This window comes from Dendrobates tinctorius, unplaced genomic scaffold (genome assembly GCF_039654945.1).
Source record: "Dendrobates tinctorius isolate UK_male_01 unplaced genomic scaffold, ASM3965494v1 ptg000007l, whole genome shotgun sequence".
Taxonomy (NCBI): Eukaryota; Metazoa; Chordata; class Amphibia; order Anura; family Dendrobatidae; genus Dendrobates; species Dendrobates tinctorius.
The window spans coordinates 12,902,698-12,919,320 of record NW_027361675.1 but is presented as its reverse complement, the minus strand read 5'-3'; the positions used below and the strand labels follow the sequence as shown (position 1 = coordinate 12,919,320).

General features: G+C 42.6%; 1 protein-coding gene across 5 annotated transcripts in view; it reads right to left on the bottom strand.

The window, feature by feature from the left end:
* Positions 1-7,348, bottom strand: part of INPP5B (inositol polyphosphate-5-phosphatase B) — a 123,158-nt gene extending 115,810 nt beyond the window's left edge. Inside the window, exons 1-3 of one of the 5 annotated variants that reach the window (XM_073572025.1) lie at positions 6,713-6,745; positions 2,764-2,784; positions 2,489-2,566 (exon numbers count right to left, since the gene is read on the bottom strand). In XM_073572025.1, the coding sequence (XP_073428126.1) occupies positions 2,489-2,564 (76 nt within the window). In that variant the 5' untranslated portion in view covers positions 2,565-2,566; positions 2,764-2,784; positions 6,713-6,745. Of the gene's footprint in view, positions 1-2,488; positions 2,567-2,763; positions 2,785-3,124; positions 5,101-6,712 lie in introns of those variants that run through there. The other 4 variants (XM_073572031.1, XM_073572045.1, XM_073572039.1 and 1 more) reach the window with 4 other exon arrangements.
* Positions 7,349-16,623: the final 9,275 nt, after the last annotated feature.

The following is a 16,623-nucleotide window of genomic DNA, read 5'->3' as shown; positions in this document are numbered from 1 at the left end:
TTCTGTGGGGAAGATTTGGCTGTGACTGGACTAGTAATTGGGAATGTGTCAGTACTGTGGGGAGGGAGCAGAAACTGGAGGTCATAACTTGGAGGGCTCTGTATGTGACTCGCGACCCTCTCTCAGGCCTAGAGGTGGTTCTCAAGGTTAGACAGGCTGGCGACAGTTGGTCTAATCTATATGAAGTCAATCAGCAAATACAAACACCCCATTTCATGGTCCATCCACGTGTCATATGTTTAATGTAGATGATGCCCTGTGTAAATGGCTTTGTTTTGCATGTTCTTATGGGAGCTGCCAGGTGATCATGTCAGATGCTCAGGAATAATACTCATTTGACTAGCGAAGTCACACCAGAAAGGTCAGAAGAACAAATCCCTCAGGTAACAGGAACCCGGATTCTGCCTGCATGTGAGAGTTCACTTTTCATGGGAAATTCATTGAAAATTATTTCAGATGTTTTATTGTGCAGCGATACAGAAATAAATCATAGGAAACGAGAAGACCCTTTACCTCATCAAGTCAACACGGAAATCTGCAAAAAAAAAAATCCTCAAATTGTATTGCAGAAATAATCTCGCTAATCCTAATCAAATCTGCTAGGTGAGCAGGCACCCTGTAGGAGAGCAGGCACCCCGTAGGAGAACACTCACTTTTGAAATGCTGCAGGTTTTCAGTTCAGATTTGATCAGAGAAATCTGCAAGCGGAGCAAAGTACTGTATTTTTCAGATTATAAGACGCAACCCAGGAGGAGGAAAAATTTATTTTTTTGATGAAATGGTGGTGCTTCTTATAATCCATGCATCTTATTGCTTTCCGGGGGTGGTGGCTGCGGTGAAGCGGGGGTCCCAAGCTCGCTGTTGGAGGAGGCAGGAGTGGGGTGATGCTGCAGGCTGGAATGAGGGGGTGTTCCGATGTGCAGTGCGCCGCTGCGGGTGTCCACTGCCGCGGAGATTCTACCGACATTTTGTGAAAGGCCAGAGCCCCTGCAGTTCTATGGTTTCCTATACGGTGGACTGTGGGAAAATGGGCAGTGCATGCGCAGATGGAGATCTCAGCACCAAGATCTCAGAAGATGAGATTTCAGCGCTGAGATCTCATCTCCCGAGATCTTGGCGCCGAAATCTCCATCTGCGCATGCACTGCCACCAGGCAGCCATTTTCCCAGAGTCCATACATAGGAAACCATGGAACTGCAGGGGCTCTGGCCTTTCACAAAATGTCGGCAGAACCCCCGCAGCACCGGAGACCCCCCACATCCCAGCCTGCAGCAACAGTACCAGTAAGGTATATATGTATTATAAGATGCACCCCCATTTTCCCGCCAAACTTTGGGGGGGAAAGGTGCGTCTTATAATCCGAAAGCATGTTAATTTCTATTGAGGATTTTCAGTGCAGATTTCACCTCTAGATGGGTACATTTACAGGTTTTTAATTTTACAGCAGGGTTTGCCACTAAGGCAAGGTCCAAATGACGGCATTTCACGCATTATGCGGTCCATGTTAAGATCGGATAGCGTGTGGACAGCACATGGACCAATGAATAAGGCAATTCTGAGAAGCCTTCACTCACACAGTGTCGGTGTGAAAACATTCCCAGTATGCAACACTCTAAGGCCATGTCCTCACAATGGACTTTTCGGGGGTTATTGATGTTGAAGATTTCCTGCACCTATTAAGTAAATTAGGTTACTTGCACTTTGCATTTTTTAGTCTTGTGGGTATGCCATGTTTTACATAAAGCTGCTTTGCTTTTAATACGTCTTGATATTTGGCTTAGACAAAGCTTTAATCCTACCGTTAAGTGCGGATTCCATGCATTTTTGGGTACATTTCCGTTTCATAAACATTAAAAATGCATGGGCATTTTTTATCTGTGGACTTTCTGCATTTAGTCTATGAGAAAAATCTGTGCTTAAAACGCTATAAATACCAGCAAGAGAAATTGACATGTTGCCGATTGCAAACAAAAATCAAAGGCGAGTTTACACGGAGTAAAAAGGGAAGAAGGTTAAAAAAAAAAAAAAGCACAGTACACATGACATTTCTATAAATCCCATCCACTTTTCTGTAACTGTAAGACGCCGCGCTTTAAAAGCACAAAACGCTCATCATGGGAACGTAGTGCAATTGTGTTTTTTTTTTTAGTCAGGCTCATCCATTAAACTCAATGGGTGAGTTTAAAAAAAACAAAGAAAAAAAAGGGATATCAAAAGGGACACCATCCTGTTTTTTTTAACTATCCAATTAAACTAACTTAGAAAATTGTATAAATTATGTTAACTTTTGATATATACAAACAAATGTTACTCGAATCTCATGGAAATAACACGTGGATGAAAAGAGGTTTTTCTCTTGGATGAAAAACAAACTTTTCTTTTTCTTGCTCGTCTAGACCTGGCTTAAAAACACAAAGAAAACATTACTCTTGGAATACATTTACCATTGATTTCATTAATAAAAAGACACCCAAGGCATATGACGTACTGTGTTCTTTCACAAGTTTTGTGGGGAGGAGAGGGTTCATTGTGGATGGAAAGCAACGCTTAATTTCTTGAAGCATTTCTGCAAGACAGAAAGCTCAAAATGTGGACACAGAATCAATAGGATCAGAAAAAGAACCCGTGCACAAGAAAAAAAGGGAAAAAAAAAGCACCCAGTGCATAATGAAAAAAAAAAAAAAAAAAGCTAGGTTTTTTTTTTTTTTTTTAAACGTAGCTTTTCCAAAAAGAAATAGCTACATAAACTTTGCTTGAACATACCTCATTAACGGCTTGAAAGACCTATATATAAAAAAAAAAAAAAAAAAAGTTAAAGAGAGCTAGCGGTTTCTCCATTATTCAACGAAAAAAAAAAAAAAAAGGTGGCGGCCAGAACTATAGGAAATATTCTCAGGAAACAACTGAAAAAAATGACACAAAAGACACTATGGGGAAAAAAAAACCCTCCGGTTTCCTGAATCTTCTGCTTGAAAAACTTTTCGGCTTTTTCTAAGTTTATAGCCGTTGTAAGCACATAGCCTGTGTGCACACGTGCCTTAAAAAAGGTCAAATCCACCAAAGTGGATGAGGCGAGAGCAAACCTCATTCACAAGGCGCAGAGATTTTCTTCATCGGGATTTACCTGTGCGTCTCAATTTCTGATGCAGAGAGAGAATTTGTTGCAGATTTTATTTAAGTGAAAATCTGCTCCAAAGCCTCGCGTTCGGGACGTTGCAGTGGATTATGTTTGGATCTATAGTAAAAAAAAAAAAACGGACACACCACTGCATTGTTGAAGTCAGAATAAAGAAATCTTTAAACAAGAGCAGTGGAAGCAGATCTGCATGATTTAGTGCATTTCCCTCCATATTACAGGTACAATTTTCCCCCGTGCAGTCCAAGGTGTGCCGTAGTTCTTTCCTGAGTTCCACATGACTTCCCCCACAAAAGTACAGGATTCAGGTGAACCCCTGAAGGAGCCACAGGCTGTCACAACATGGGTGGAGTTGAAATGAACGCCACTTGCACTTTTTTCTGAAAGTGTCCATCTATTCAGACTATGTTTCACTGAATCGGATAAGATACTTTCAGAAAAGACAAATGGCGTTCTTTCACACTTCACTTGTGTCACAGCAGCCTATGGCTCCATCGGGAGGGCTTTCCAAATCGCATTGTTAGGTGGTGGTCAGGGGGAGATTTCATTCAGGATTTTAAGACTTAGGCCGGAGTCACACTTGCGAGAAACTCGCATGAGTCTCGCGCATCAATACCCGGCAGCAGGACCGGAGTGTGCGGCGGCATGTATTTCTATGCAGCTGAATGCTACGGTCCCGAGTGCCAGGTATTGAAGCGCGAGTTTCTTGCAAGTGTGACCCCGTCCTTAGAAGAACCTCCGTAATATCCAAGAGAAACCCTGTATATAGTTCATCCCAGTAAGCTGCTACGACGACTAGATAAAAAGAAGACCTCTGGACTTGTGTATGGCATTTCCCACCTTCCTGCCTCTCATTACACACACTGTACATTCGGCATCCTTAAAGATCACTTAAGAGGTCACTAATCTATGACAGAAATTACTGTAGAAAGGTTCAAAGTGGTAGAATGTCCAGCACCCAAGGAAAAAGACGTAAACAAATAATATTAAATCATGACATGGTTAAACACTTGCAAAAAAGAAAGAAAAAAAAAAAAAAAAAGGGGAAAAGCACATGTGTAATTAATAAGTACGCCTAAAACTTACATGTTTTGCATCATTTACAGATAATTTACGTACATAAATCTCTGCATAATGATTGTATATATACTGAACATGCAAGTTATTGAGAGTTTTTAAAATGTGCTTTCACTTTTTTGCAAGTTTCTAACCATGAAAACATTCACCCCCGCAAGAAGAGATTTCGAAACGCGCGTCGGGGTGATAGAGGTGGCATTCCTCTGCTCTTCTACTAGGTAATGAATGTTTTTATGCGGCCCATTATAGAATTTTCAGTTACTATGCACTGATGCAAGTGTGTGTGTATATATATATATATATAAAAATCTTTTGATTTTTTGAGGTTTGCCCTATGGTAATTGTTATCAGGAGCATGAATTAGAATAATGGAGGATATTTTTTATTTAGTACTCACTCACAAGCACAGCACCACCTTATATGTGTCAGTGTGAAGTGGTCTTTTCACAATTGATAATGAAATGTGTTTACAACATCATAATTTGATGATTAAATGTGGAATATTTATTGAGACCAGTATAATAACGGATTTATGTAAGGTATAGTGTGCGTTTGTGATGAATACTCTCTATATATCATGGTATAATAGAGCAGTGGTGTGTTTTTAGTCTTCTTTGGACCTGAGGGTGTGTGCACACGCAGCAGTTTTTGCTGCGGTGTACAGTACCATGATTCCCTATGGGAATCAAAATCCGCAGTGCAGACTGTGCGGAATTTTCTGCGGTTTTCAATCCGCAGAATGACATGTCAATTCTTTCTGCGGATTCTGCTGCAGTTTGCCATCTCCTCCACTGAGGAGATGAAAAGCCGCAGGGCAAAACCGCAGAGCAATCCGCAGGTAAAACCGCAGGTCTTTTGACCTGCGGTTTCACCTGCGGATTTTACAAAATCCGCACCCCAATCCGCAGCGTGTGCACACACCCTTAGACATCTTTTTTATGTTATGTAAATCTGTGATTAATAAAATTGAATGTTGAAAAGTACACTCCTTTGCTTTTCATTTTATTTATGAAGGCATGGTAGTTTAGTTTTGATACAGAGTGGTACCTCTTTTGGAAGGTGTTATTGGACTAATATGTATATGCAAGTTTCTAACCATGACATAATTAAAGGTTTTTTTTTCCTTTTTTTTTCGTGGGTGCTGAACATTTATGCGTCCTAGCATAAATACCTGAGACCTGGCTAAGCGTCTTCTGGGCGTTGCACCTGGGATCACGCAGCACCATAACATTTGGGGGACGTTACGTGTGTCTGGGAACGATGAGCGGTTTCTTACTTTTTGGGAGGGGTGGAGGAGGACCCTACTAGAAGACATTGGACATGGGTATCTTAGTGATAGCGGCCTGGACCGTGAAATAATATTCCTGCTACACCATTTCCATCTGAGAACGACCTCTATAGCACTCATAGCATCATTACCGATCTCAGGGGTGGAGGAAGTGGCCCTGTCACACGACTGGAGGTATCACAAGGAAACGCTCCATTCCTAGGACCCCCGGCAAGTACAAAGGTGGTATTTGTATGTGCCAACACTATGGTACGGCGCAAGTGTCGCACGGCACAGGCGTCGCACGGCACAGGTGTCACACAGCACAGGTGTCACATGGCACAGGCATTGCACAGTACAGGTGTTACACAGCACAGGTGTCACACAGCACAGGCGTCGCACGGCACAGGCATTGCACGGCACAGGCATCACACGGCACAGACGTTGCACAGCACAGGCGTCACACGGCACAGGCGTCACACGGCACAGACATTGCATGGCACAGGTGTCACACGGCACAGGCAGGCACAGCACAGGTGTCACACGGCACAGGCATTGCACAGCACAGGTGTCACACAGCACAGGCATTGCACAGCACAAGTGTCACACAGCACAGGTGTCACACGGCACAGGCGTCACACGGCACAGACATTGCATGGCACAGGTGTCACACGGCACAGGCAGGCACAGCACAGGTGTCACACGGCACAGGCATTGCACAGCACAGGTGTCACACAGCACAGGCATTGCACAGCACAAGTGTCACACAGCACAGGCATTGCACAGCACAAGTGTCACACAGCACAGGTGTCACACGGCACAGGCATTGCACAGCACAGGTGTCACACAGCACAGGCATCACACGGCACAGGCGTCACACAGCACAGGTGTCACACGGCACAGGCATTGCACAGCACAGGTGTCACACAGCACAGGCATCACACGGCACAGGCGTCACACAGCACAGGTGTCACACGGCACAGGCATTGCACGGCACAGGCGTCGCACAGCACTGCCTGGCATACACCATCCATACAATCACCATAGCCATTATTGGTGGTGCCTATTGAGCAGCATTAGTAGATGCAGGACTAGGTGTCTGTATACAGTGAGTAACACTATATAACTGGCCTAAATCCAGACAGGAAACACTGCAAGAAAAATAACAGGTAAAGACTAACACAAAGCCACCGCTCATTCACATCGCCAGCCGTCTGCGCCTCCGCCCTTACCGCCGAGCTCCGACCCCCGAGCAGCGCACATCGCCACAGCTCTTCCTGCCGTTCTGTCAGAGAACCCAGCCTGTCACCCATGGCTACCACAGCGACCCCTCCGCCGGCCAATCAGCGCCAACAACCACGTTCACTCCGCCCAACCAATCACACCTGCTCTTCAGAACAGAGGCTTGACACGCTTGTCTGTGTGACGTCAGGAAGGAGCCCACGTGACTAGTGACTGCTGCGCTGAGCGCGGCTTCCGACCACCGCTGTACGAGACTGTTCGTATCTGTACCACAGCCATCCATATCCCCACCGCTCCTCTACCACAGCCACACATGCGTCCCCCAAATTACCCCTGGCTTCACAGCTCTACGTAACCCTACCTACGAGCTGACTTTCTCTATGCTGCTGCTGTACTTTTGATACTTTTTATGTTTGCAACAAACATGGCATTAATTAGCACTGTAGCGCTGTCCGCTCTGTGGCTCACAGACAGTCACCGCTTTTCTGAGTCTTTTTTCCTAATGCAGAAAACAATGATAAAAGTCACCAAATATGCAGTGTAAAGAAACTGTAGCTCCCACTGTGCAGCCCCCAATTCTCTCAGGTGTGGAGTCACTAGGAGGTCACTGACTGGTGGAGCGAGCAGTCTAGTGGAGCGCGCAGTCTGGTGGAGCGAGCAGTCTAGTGGAGCGAGCTGGCTGGTGGCGAGCTGGCTGGTGGAGCGAGCAGGCTGGTGGAGCGAGCAGGCTGGTGGAGCGAGCAGGCTGGTGGAGCGAGCAGTCTAGTGGAGCGAGCAGTCTAGTGGAGCGAGCAGTCTGGTGGAGCGAGCAGTCTGGTGGAGCGAGCAGTCTGGTGGAGCGAGCAGGCTGGTGGAGCGAGCTGGCTGGTGGAGCGAGCTGGCTGGTGGAGCGAGCAGGCTGGTGGAGCGAGCAGTCTGGTAATAACTGATAATCACTGGTATTTTGTATCAAGGTGGGGGTGATGTCAGGAGAAGAGCTGTATAATTGGGTGTCATCAGCATAGAGAAAACCAAATCTACTGATGGTTTGTTCAAGAGGGGTGGTGTATAAAGAGAAGAGGAGGGTGCCTAAGACTGAGTCCTGAGGAACAACATTAAGGAGAAGAGGAAGAGGAGCTAGTGAAAGATACAGTGAAGGAGCAGTCAGAAAGGTAGTGCATGGGGTTACCGCAACAGAGAGGAGCCAGAAGACCACAGCGTCTGATTGCTCCTACTCTTTTGCTGAAAAGCGCTTCACCTTCTTTTTAAATGTTAATTTCTTTTGGCAGAACAGGGGTTAATCGGCCATGTTGGGATCTCTGGGAGTCTGAACTCTCAGTTGAGCTTGGTTAGCCACTCCTGTTCCCTTTATAAACTGGGTCCTGATTGAAACCCATGTCAGAGCTAGTTTATGCTGCATGGCTTGGAGGAGAGGTGTTTATATGAGAAGTTTGGAGGAGTTATCTGTGAATGTTGCGTTGGTTTGTAAGTGTGATCATTTCCATCCTTCCTCTTACTTTGGTTATTCCCCCATCCTCCACTCCCCGGTGCATTCCTCTGTTATACGTGAGTGAATATTTGTTTGCCTGGTATTTTCAGTTACTCTCGTTCGTGTTGCCTTGTTCGTCAGGTTCTTGTACTGCGGTGTAAAGTAGCGCACCTCTTTCCTGTTTGGTGGAAGAGAACAGACGGAGGGTTGATTCAGGAGCTAAGGCAATGTTGGTGGCCCCGGCATCTTCACCTTCAGAAGTATCCTGGGGAATAGGGTGAGCTAGGGCACCCCCTAGGGTTAGGGACAGGGAAAGAGCCCCTGGTCCCGGGTCACCCAACAGCTGAGTCATGACAGGTAGGAGGAGAAGCAACAGAGAGCTGGTGTCCACAGTGTTGAATGCTGCAGAGAGATCCAGAAGAATCAGCATGGAGTAGTGACTATTAGATTTAGCTGTTAGTAGATCGGATACCTTAGTAATGGCAGTTTCAGTAGAATTAAATGAGCGGAAATCAGATTGTAAAGGGTCAAGAAGAGATACATCTGATCCATATCTCATCCACACCCTGCAAAAATATCTATGTGGATCTGCAAAGTGTTGAAGTATTCCAAAGTAATTTTCATCCTGAATCCCCATTAGTGCCATAATCTAAGCTATTTTCTAATATACTTGAATTAAATAATCCCTATCCTCCCCTAACTACACGGTCTAATTGCTTTTCTTTTTTTTCCCCCCTAGTTTCCTTTTGAGGATGCTTCGTTTGAGAATCCCATTGCATGCTGGAACACTCAAACTAAGCGTCATCAGGGGGCATAGGTTGCCGTCACTGTCTCATCCCCTGCCCCCTCCCTGAAACAAAGCGTCATCAGTGACAATCGTTTCAGGGGCTGGACTAGTAAGTAAAGTGAAAAGTAGAAAAAAAGTTTAAAAAAAATGTAAAACTTTGAATCACCCCCTTTTTCTTCATTTAAATAAAAAAAAAAATTGGTATCTCCACATTCGTGAAAGTCTGATATACCAAGATACAGTGGGGAAAAAAGTATTTAGTCAGCCACCAATTGTGTAAGTTCTCCCACTTAAAAAGATGAGATTGGCCTGTAATTGACATCATAGGTAGACCACAACTATGAGAGTCAAAATGAGAAAACAAATCCAGAAAATCACCTTGTCTGATTTGGCAAGATTTAGCTTGAAAATTATGGTGGAAAATAAGTATTTGGTCATTAACAAAAGTGCATCTCAGTATTTTGTTATATATCCTTTGTTGGCAATGACAGAGGTCAAACGTTTTCTGTAAGTCTTCACAAGGTTGGCACACACCGATGGTGGTATGTCGGCCCATTCCTCCATGCAGATCTCCTCTAGAGCAGTGATGTTTTGGGTCTGTTGCTGGGAAACACAGACTTTCAAATCCCTTCAAAGGTTTTCTATGGGGTTGAGATCTGGAAACTGGCTAGGCTACTCCAGGATCTTCATATGCTTCTTACAAAGCCACTTCTTCATTGCCCTGGTGGTGTGCTTGGGATCATTATCATACTGAATGACCCATCCACATTTCATCTTCAATGCCCTTGCTGATGGAAGGAGGTTTGCACTCAAAATCTCACGATACATGGCCCCAATCATTCTTTCATGTACACGGATCAGTCATCCTGGTCCCTTTGCAGAGAAACAGCCTCAAAGCATGATGTTGCCATCCCCATGCTTCACAGTAGGTATAGTGTGCTTTGGATGCAACTTAGCTTTCTGTCTCCTCCAAACATGACGAGTTTTGTGTCTACCAAACAGTTCTACTTTGGCTTCATCAGACTAATGTATATGACATTCTCCCAATACTCTTCTGGATAATCCAAATGCTCTGTAGCAAACTTCAGATGGGCCTGTACATGTACTGGCTTAAGCAGGGGGACACATCTGGCACTGCAGGATCTGAGTCCCTGGCATCGTAGTGTGTTACTGATGGTAGCCTTTGTTCAGCTCTATGCAGGTCATTCCCTAGGTCCCACCATGTGGTTCTGGGATTTTTGCCCACCGTTCTTGTGATAATTTTGACCCCACAGGGTGAGATCTTGCATAGAGCCCAAGATTGAGGGAGATTATCAGTGGTCTTGTATGTCTTCCATTTTCTTATTATTGCTCCCACAGTTGATTTCATAACAACAAGCTGCATGCTTATTGCAGATTAAGTTTTCCCAGCCTTGTGCAGGGCTACAATTTTGTTTCTGGTGTCCTTTGACAGCTCTTTGGTCTTCACCATAGTGGAGTTTGGAGTGTGACTGTTTGAGGTTGTGGACAGGTGTCTTTTATACTGATAACAAGTTCAAAAAGGTGCCATTACTACAGGTAATGAGTGGAAGACAGAGGAGCCTCTTAAAGAAGTTACAGGTCTGTGAGAGCCAGAAATCTTGCATGTTTTTAGGTGACCAAATACTTATTTTCCACCATAATTTGCAAAATAAATCTTGCCAAATCAGACATGGTGATTTTCTGGATTTGTTTTCTCATTCTGACTCTCATAGTTGGGGTCTACCTATGATGTCAATTACAGGCCTCTCATCTTTTTAAGTGGGAGAACTTACACAATTGGTGGCTGACTAAATACTTTTTTTCCCTACTGTATATGAATTAACCCTATTGGAAAATGCGACAGTGAGAAAAAAATATAAAAGTCAGAATTTCATTTTTTTAATCAACACACTTCCCATAAAAAAACAGCAAAGTGAAAATGTCATCTACTGTATATCCAAAAATGATATGAATGAAAACTTAAGCTATCCGCTCAAAAAACAAGCCCTCAAGCAGGTCCATTGATGGAAACGCATGCAGTAGTCTACAATATTTTATGGGCCTAACCCCTCACCACTAAGAGCCACCATGAATACCGGCAGATACAACAGTGAGGTACAAGCATTTTTGTATACAATGGGATAGATAGCATCTGTATACTTTTTTTTTCACAAACACAGGAAAGAGGAAAGTGAAAGCATAGTCACTCTTATCTCTCATGAATGGTCAGAGCATTGTCTGTTTTTATCAGTCGCATGTACATGGCAAAGAGCTGTAGGGCATTGTTTTTACACTTCTACTAGCCACTATTTTGTGGCAGTGGAGAATGAAAAACAGGTTTACACCTCCACCGATTCAGCATTTATCACCTATTCAGTGGATGCGAAATAAATACTTGAGGCTAGGAGAGCCGATGAAATAAATGCTGCTGGTATGGTGACGGTGCTAATCTCTGCTGTACTACTATTCTCCAAGCTCTGAGCCATCAGTTATCTCCACACCACTGCACCTTCTTACACTTGCAGTCTCAATACAGAGAAAAAGAAACTGCCCCTACACCACTGTCTCCTTTTTCTGTTATTCTAGACACTTTTTGCAGACAGTCTCAAAGCATTTCCAGAGCTTGCAGGCAGCGAAAGGGGAACTACATGTTGCTGAAAAGTTAGGTACATGCCATTTTACTGTTTTGTACAAAAAGTAAGTTTAGATCACTGGATACAATTGCCACAATCATGGCATTTAGCTCTCTAATCTAGCTACAAAAAAGGGGGGTTGACAGACATACCCCTTTTTATCACCTCTATATGTATTCCCAGATTCATATAGATGGGTTCTTTAACGTTCTTCACTTTCATTTTGCAAAACCTACAGTGTGGTTCCCTTCAGGCAGTAAGCCACAAGTCAGCTATACCACACTAGCAGTCATGTGTCCCTGCTATTTATTCTAAACCCTTTCCATTAAATATATCATCGCTTATCTGACAGTACATAGCATTCCATACTTACCACTTTCTGAGGATCTCCAACTTGTATCCATGTCAGGGAGCGCAATATCAGTTTTTAAAATGATAACTGAGCAAAGTAGACTTTGTTCCTGTTTTCCAAAAAAAGTGAAAGATCAAATAGGCCTCAGTTTTTAAAGGCCACCCCGAAAAGCAAGGAGCGAGTGCTTGACAGTACCCAGCGTCTCCATAGACTGCTTCATACCCTTCTGTCTCTGCTAAGATAAATAAAAGGAAACAGTGCTGCAGATAGTCAGAACACTATTAACCTCTCCATTACTCAGCGACTCCTCAAGGACTTGCTGCACTGTACATGATCTATGTCACACCAGCAGTGCTCCGGCTAGTAGAACACCAACTTTGAAAACGAGCACCAAAATACATTCTGCCTGTTGGCTATTAGAAGGTATAGGTATAGAAAAAGGTGGATTTTAACAATGAAACACCATACTCATGTTTAGCCTTAGGGCTTGTGCAGACAACGGTATTATCGGTCAAAGTGCAATCTGGCTAAACATCAGATCGCATTTGGACCAATATTATGCTATGGGGCTGTGTATATGTCCTATTTTTTTCCCAAGGACAGAGTTTGAAGCGATATTTGGATTGCACTTGGTTCTTGCAAGTCAATGAGTGCATTGAAACCATCAGACTGCACTTGGATGATGACAATTGAGTGCAGTCTGATTTCCCCAAATTTGATTCTCCATCTTCTCCTTATCGGAGAGAATCGGATCTCACTATTCTCACACTGATCATAGTTTGATCAGAGTGATTAACAAAACATTTCTCAGATGACAAAAAATAAATAGCCTTAGGGTTTATATAGAAGATGAGACAAACCCTTTAAATCCATGTATTCTAAAATAAGTATACATTTTCCTTTTTAGCCATATGCCTAATGACAACGGCATGTTACAATTCCTCTTGTCAACGGGATTTATCCCTACACAGTCTGATACTGAGCAATGATTGAACACAGCTCTTAGGCACCTACTTGTCAATTTACTCATACAAACAGAAGCAGTATATATGGTTTAGCCATGATTTAACCTGCTAGCACTGAAAGGTGGTATTGACTAACGATATGGTAAGGCAGTTTTGGGAAACAGCTCAGGGCCTTTGATCCAAATTTGTTCTGAAATGGCTTGAGGAACATTACAAAGAGTTTAAAGGTGGTGACTTGACTTCTGAATTCCCGAGATATCAATCCAGTCAGGCTTTTGGGGAAAGTGCTGGAAAACCAAACCTCACAATTTAGGAGGATTTTACTCAACTTGCCCACAAAGAGGGAATGTTATAAAACAGGGAAATCACTATTTCTTTAAACTCCATTATGACTCAAATCCCATCACGTCCCATCCAAGGACCCGTTGAAGCGCAGGTGCGTGAAACGGCCGTTGTCCACAGTGTACACATTGCTCCCGAGCTTATGCTTTTTATCCGGCAATACATTTTCCACTTCAGAACGGTGAGTGTCATCCTTTCTTTCTTTTTTATACTATACAGTTTTGTGCATCCATCTTGGATTGAGCACCCGTTCTGTAGGTAGTTGGCATACAGTTCAGGTGTGTAAAGCTTGCACCCCATTCATGGTGCCACCATACTAAGGTGGGTGCAGCGGTGCCGAATTTATCTTCTTACAGTTGACATTTCATTGGACGACTTTAGGAATACTTTGGGATGTGTTACAATTCTGAAGCTTCATTTGTATTGAGAAATAGAGTCAACCACACTTTTCAATACAAATTAAAGAAAAAAAAAGCGCGTTGGGCAGAATATTTTTTCGGTCAATGATGGTGTCTAACAAGGTGTAAAAGAGTCAAATACATGACGATGTGATTACAAGTATATTTTCATTTTACAAACATAACATTATATCATCAGGTATCCAGTATCCTTTTGCAATTATCCCTGAAACATAGAAAAGATGTAAAAACCTAATAAAAGGCTATAAAAGTTTCCAAAATTGTCCTGTTTCATGTGTACACAATGACATTGAACAAGTAGTGGTGCGCAATGAAAGGGTTACACTCTTGCATTCCACAAGTTACAACAAAATGTGCCACATGAGATTTAGAAGATCCTCCCTCACTGGCTTGGGAATAAAGCAAGGGCCACCCATCTTAACTAATAAGGAAATTTCTGACCTTGTGACTGCCTGCTCCAAAAATAGAAGCAGATGTTAAGCTAACATGCGGATGTGCAATTATTTTTATACAAGACTTGAATTTAGCACACTGCTGATATTTGAAGAGTCATTCCCACTAACATTGAGGCTAGGGTCACACAAGCGTCTTCGAGAGAATCAGATCTTTTATGTTAATGACACTCCAACCAAACTCTGATCTGAATAGCACAAATATTCTCCAAGTCAACATTATAGTTAATTATAGTGCCTCAATATGCACCCAAAATGCAAATTGCATTGCAAGCATAGCGACTCTATCAATATATAGAAAAAAACGAAAGCCTGAGTCTAAAGCTATTCTAAAATATATACATTTTATTCCAAAATGTTTTTAAAAGACATCAATTGCAAAAACTGACATAAATTGAACAGACAAAAATGTGGCATAAGTATCAGTCAGTGATTAATAAACCCAATGTTGCAAAACAATGGTGACCAGGTAAGTTCCCTAACTAATGGGTACAATAATAACAACCTACATTCCCCAAATATATGCCCCCTGAGGAAGGAAAAATGTACCGAAACGTACGTCGGGGACCGGGTCTCCTGGGTGTTCACTGCATAAATGACGTGTAATTTGTGATATGTTACTTTTACTTCTTTTTTCCCCCTTTATATGCAATTGAGAGTTTGATCTGTGTTAATAATTAGCGTGATTTGTCTTCAGCCTACGTGGTATATACTCTGTTATTTCATGGAGTGAAAAGTGTGCACGCTATACCCTTTATAAACTAGGAGCTCAATGAAGCCACTCAATTACTAATAGCATATATTTGGGGGATGTAGGTTGTTATTATTATACCCATTAGTTTTGGAACTTACCAGGTCACCCTTGTTTGGCAACATTGGGTTTATTAGTCCCTGACTGATACTTATGCCACATTTTTGTCAATTCAATATATGTCAGTTTTTGCAATTTATGTCTTTTAAAAACATTTTGGAATAAAATTTATATATTTTATTATAGCTTTAGACTCAGGCTCTCTCTTTTTTTCTACAAACTCTGATCTGAGTTTGATCATAGTGTCAGCTTAGTGTGATCTGATTCTGTCAGATGAGAGGATTGTAGCACTTTGAGGAGTAGATGGAGAACAAATTTCTACATTTTCTCTATTCTGTGAGTTCGCAGAAATAGGACAGCATTGGATTTCATTCCAGTGGAGTCCGATCATTTCCATGTACCCGTACACTTAATTGGTTGCATGCCATACGATTTGCACTGGAATTTTTTTTTCCCCATGCCAAAAAAATGCTGATCAGCACTGCTCCATAAAAAAAAACTTGGTCCGGGTGCTATCTGATAAAACATCGGACAGCACTCGTCCAATGTATAAACTTGTGTGAGCTAGCCCTGAGAGAGATTTACTGAGTGAGGTTCACCACCCTCTCCATTAGGGCTCATTTAGACTGGCATATAGTCAGTCCTTGTCCCTGTGCACCACACTGACAGTATTTGGGCCCTTTTTCGGACAAGGTATTTTGGGGACCTAGGCAGATGGGGCCAGTGGTGTTTTCCCCCCTGCAAAAAAATGGGTCAGAATCCCTGGCACCTACAACCCCCAGGTAGGTCAAGTAACAAGCTCTGACTACTACTTCCACCAGTATTTTCTTACCTTTTTCACCAAAAATGGCAGCAAAAGTAAAAAAAAAGTGGTGTACTATAAGGGTATATCTTAATAAGGAGTGCAATGTTTGGGACTGTTTACTCGATACCAGGGACAAATTGTGATGTTAATCTCTGACATCCTATATTTTGTATGTGAAACCAAATGATAGTCATGAAAACTAAAACAAATTGTCTATAATGGGGTCCCTTTTGTTTAAATTAATGTGCCTGGCATTTTACAGATACCGTAATGGAATCCCACCATATCCCATTATAGCTATAAGGGGATACATCTGATGGTGTCTGAGTCCGTCATAAGACAAATGAAACTTGCAACAAAACTGATGGTGGTGTTTGTACTGTATACAGGTAATGAAGATATCCTCAAAAAGTTAATTTATTTCAGTTCTTCAATACAAAAAGTGAAACTCATATTATGTAGAGTCATTACAAACAGAGTGATCTATTTCAAGTGTTTATTTCGGTTAATGTTGATGATTATGGCTTACAGCCAATGAAAACCCAAAGGTCATTATCTCAGTAAATACTTTATAACACCAGCTTGAAAATTGATTTTAAAATCCGAAATGTTGGCCTACTGAAATGTATGTTCAGTAAATGCACTAAGTACTTGGTCGGGGCTCCTTTTGCATCAATTACTGCATCAATGCGGCGTGGCATGGAGGCGATCAGCCTGTGGCACTGCTGATGTGTTATGGAAGCCAAGATTGCTTTGATAGCAGCCTTCAGCTTGTCTGCATTGTTGGGTCTGGTGTCTCTTATCTTCCTCTTGACAATAACCCATAGATTCTCTATGAGATTAAGGTCAGGTGAGTTTTCTGGCCAA